Genomic DNA, 2855 nt, shown 5'->3' with positions numbered 1-2855 from the left:
GATCCTGAAGCCGCCGACTTTAACGGTATGAATAACATGCAATACAAGAAGAAAATCTTAGAGAAGTAATTTTGAATTTTAGAGTTCTTTTTTTGTTGTTGATTTCTTGCAGATATTGATGATGTAAGACGACTTAAACCTGGATACCTGGAGGCAACTGTTGACTGGTTCAAAAGATACAAAGTCCCAGATGGGAAACCTGAAAACCAGTTTGCTTTCAACGGAGAGTTCAAGGACAGGGTACACCTTTCAAAATAATACTCGCCGTATTTGTGCTGTATTTTGAAAGTGTTAGGACTTGTTTTAAAATTTAAGACAACTGATTTGACTGATCATTCATTACATTCAACTCAAAATGACTAAGTATCTCAAAATAATGAATAAAATTATTAGAAAGTATCTCAAAATGTTAAGAAATCTTGTGAAAATACTGACATACTTAACTTTAAATAAATGACTTAGTATCTCAAAATGACTTTGTATCCAAAAAATAATGACAAATCTTTAAAATTATGAGTAAGTATCTCTCTCAGAATAATGACTTTTTTTTCCAAAATAATGACTTAGTATCTCAAAGAAATACCTTGGTTTCTCAAAATTAGTTGGTATCTCAAAAATAATAATGAACTTTCTCAAAATGATGATTTAGTATCTCAAAATGGGAATCATGGGAAGCCTTTTTCAAAATAATGACATGCTTATCTTGAATTAATACCTTAGTATATCGAAATAATAAAAAATCTTGTCAAAAATAATGACATACTTAGATATCAAATATTTTTGGATTGCTTAATCTTTTTTGTTACTTTATTTCTACCTACTATGATGGTGTTTTCCTGGAATAACCGGATGAGGAAAAGCTGTCTTTTGGTTATTGTAGAAACATTTGTTTTCCAGGACTTTGCCATTAAAACAGTCAAGGACACCCATGAGTTTTGGAAGGCATTGATTTCGAAGAAGACTGATGCTGGCGAGTTAAATTGGTGAGTACTTCTGCTACATTATGCAGACAGCAGGCTATATGATGGTATGTGTGACAAGTATTAGTGATATTTCCTGTAATAACATTTTTAGAATAGTTATCAGAAGCTGACAGAAGACTGAGTTTGAATCGACTAAATCATAATCCTGTGGCTGCTTATCTAATGGGCTGCTAAATATCCTCTGACTGTTGGGAATTTCTGCCTTTCCTAAATTGTTTGCTTTGTTTTATCTCGCTTGATTCAGCATGAACACCAGCGTCTCAGACAGTCCGTTCTGCTGCTCTGCTGGGGACGCAGAGGCCGTGGTTACGTCTGTGAGTTTTTTTTCATTTTTAAATCCAGATAACCAACTTAATTCTCTTTTTAATGGGATTAAAGATGATAAACATAACAGCATGTTGTATAATAAACAAAAGGAGAGGATCTTTAGTGAAGTGAAGAAGAGAAAAATGCTAAAAGTTGGTTCTTTCACTTTTTTCCAACTGATTTATTTGGCAACATAAGATTTGGGGTTTTTAGTTCAAACAGAAACTAGCATTTTACGCCTCTCCCAAGATACAAAACAGACCTACAATATATGTACAACTCGGTTTCTCACAGCAGTTAACCCTTTCAAACCTGGATCATTTTTCTCAAGCTCCTTTCAGACGCCTTTCACAAGTATTTAAACCTGTAAACCCTGAGCCAATTGTGATTTCTTTCAAAAACATGGGAAAAAAAACAGTTAGCAACTTGATAAGAAATATTTCGCAGATTGCAAGAAATTTGTAGATTTTTTTTCAAAAAGCTATGGGAAAACTATATGTATATATAATTGCCATAATTACAGATCTAAAATTATGTTACAAAAATATTATAATTTTTTAACTAGCTTTTTCTGATCAATTCATGTTTTTAACTTTCTTTTTCGTTTCAAATTTTCAGTTTTTTTTTTGTTTTTTTTTTACTAATTTCTTGGTAATTTTTGAATTGTTGAGTAATTTTTGCTTTTGTTGCCCATCGCCTTCTTTCGCCATTTTGCTCATGTTTCAAAGGGTTAATTAGTCCAAAATATCTCAGCAGCACATGTATTACCTTACCTCCAAACTGAACTGATTAAGCCAAAATAACTCTTACAGGCGTGTGCTTTTGGAGCTGAAGATCCCATTCCAAGCTCAGGTGGGTGTTTACACATTTATTTGTTTTATCGCAACTACTGTATGTTGTTTCTCTACGTATATCAACCATGAACTTTGTTTTTCAGTCGACAAATGGTTCTACTACGAGAAGTGAGAAGAAAATCCTGAGCAGAAACCTTCGTTCATCTGATTTCAATACATAAGAGCATTGCATGAACTGGAGTGGATTTATATTTCATGTCACATTTATTTTCTTCTGCTTTATTGACACTTGAATGTCTGATTCTGTTATGTGATTGTGACTCAATATTATGCTTAAACTATTGGATTGTAGCCTCATTTCAGGCTGGACAGAACATTACAATAAACCACACTAAATCCCGGGGTACTGCTGTATTTAATGGCCATTACAACATAATGTCATTATCATATAAAAGTGCATTATGGTGTCCTGATAAACAAATCATGCTCTGCCTGTAATATTTAAAATAACACAATTTCTCCACAGTCCAACGTATAATAATGCATCTGGACATACAACTAATTGCAGTACTGCTTATGGCCAATTCCAAGGAATGATGTATTTAGTGTTCCTAAAATGTAATAGCTACTTAACAGTGCAAATTACTGGTTATCAAAGTCTGTGGCTGTGAGTGGAGGAGCCCCATGGGGTGCTGCTTTAGGCTGCAATTAAACAATAAGCGCCAACAAGCACTAAAAATCTTCACACTGTGGTTAGAAACTATGGTTAGAA

At 33.5% G+C, this 2855-nt stretch overlaps 1 protein-coding gene across 1 annotated transcript; it reads left to right on the top strand.

The window, feature by feature from the left end:
• Positions 1 to 3: 3 nt before the first annotated feature.
• Positions 4 to 2255, top strand: LOC121964797 (inorganic pyrophosphatase-like; the record flags this gene model as incomplete). Its single annotated transcript, XM_042514984.1, has 6 exons — positions 4 to 25; positions 113 to 240; positions 898 to 983; positions 1228 to 1297; positions 2102 to 2141; positions 2227 to 2255. Coding segments are annotated over 6 exons (375 nt in total), but the record flags the coding sequence as incomplete, so codon positions are not given.
• Between the last annotated feature and the right edge of the window lie 600 nt (positions 2256 to 2855).

The sequence above is a fragment of the Plectropomus leopardus genome, unplaced genomic scaffold, assembly GCF_008729295.1.
Source record: "Plectropomus leopardus isolate mb unplaced genomic scaffold, YSFRI_Pleo_2.0 unplaced_scaffold17227, whole genome shotgun sequence".
NCBI lineage: Eukaryota > Metazoa > Chordata > Actinopteri > Perciformes > Serranidae > Plectropomus > Plectropomus leopardus.
The sequence above is the reverse complement of the archived record's forward strand: the minus strand, read 5'-3'. Positions and strand labels throughout refer to the sequence as shown.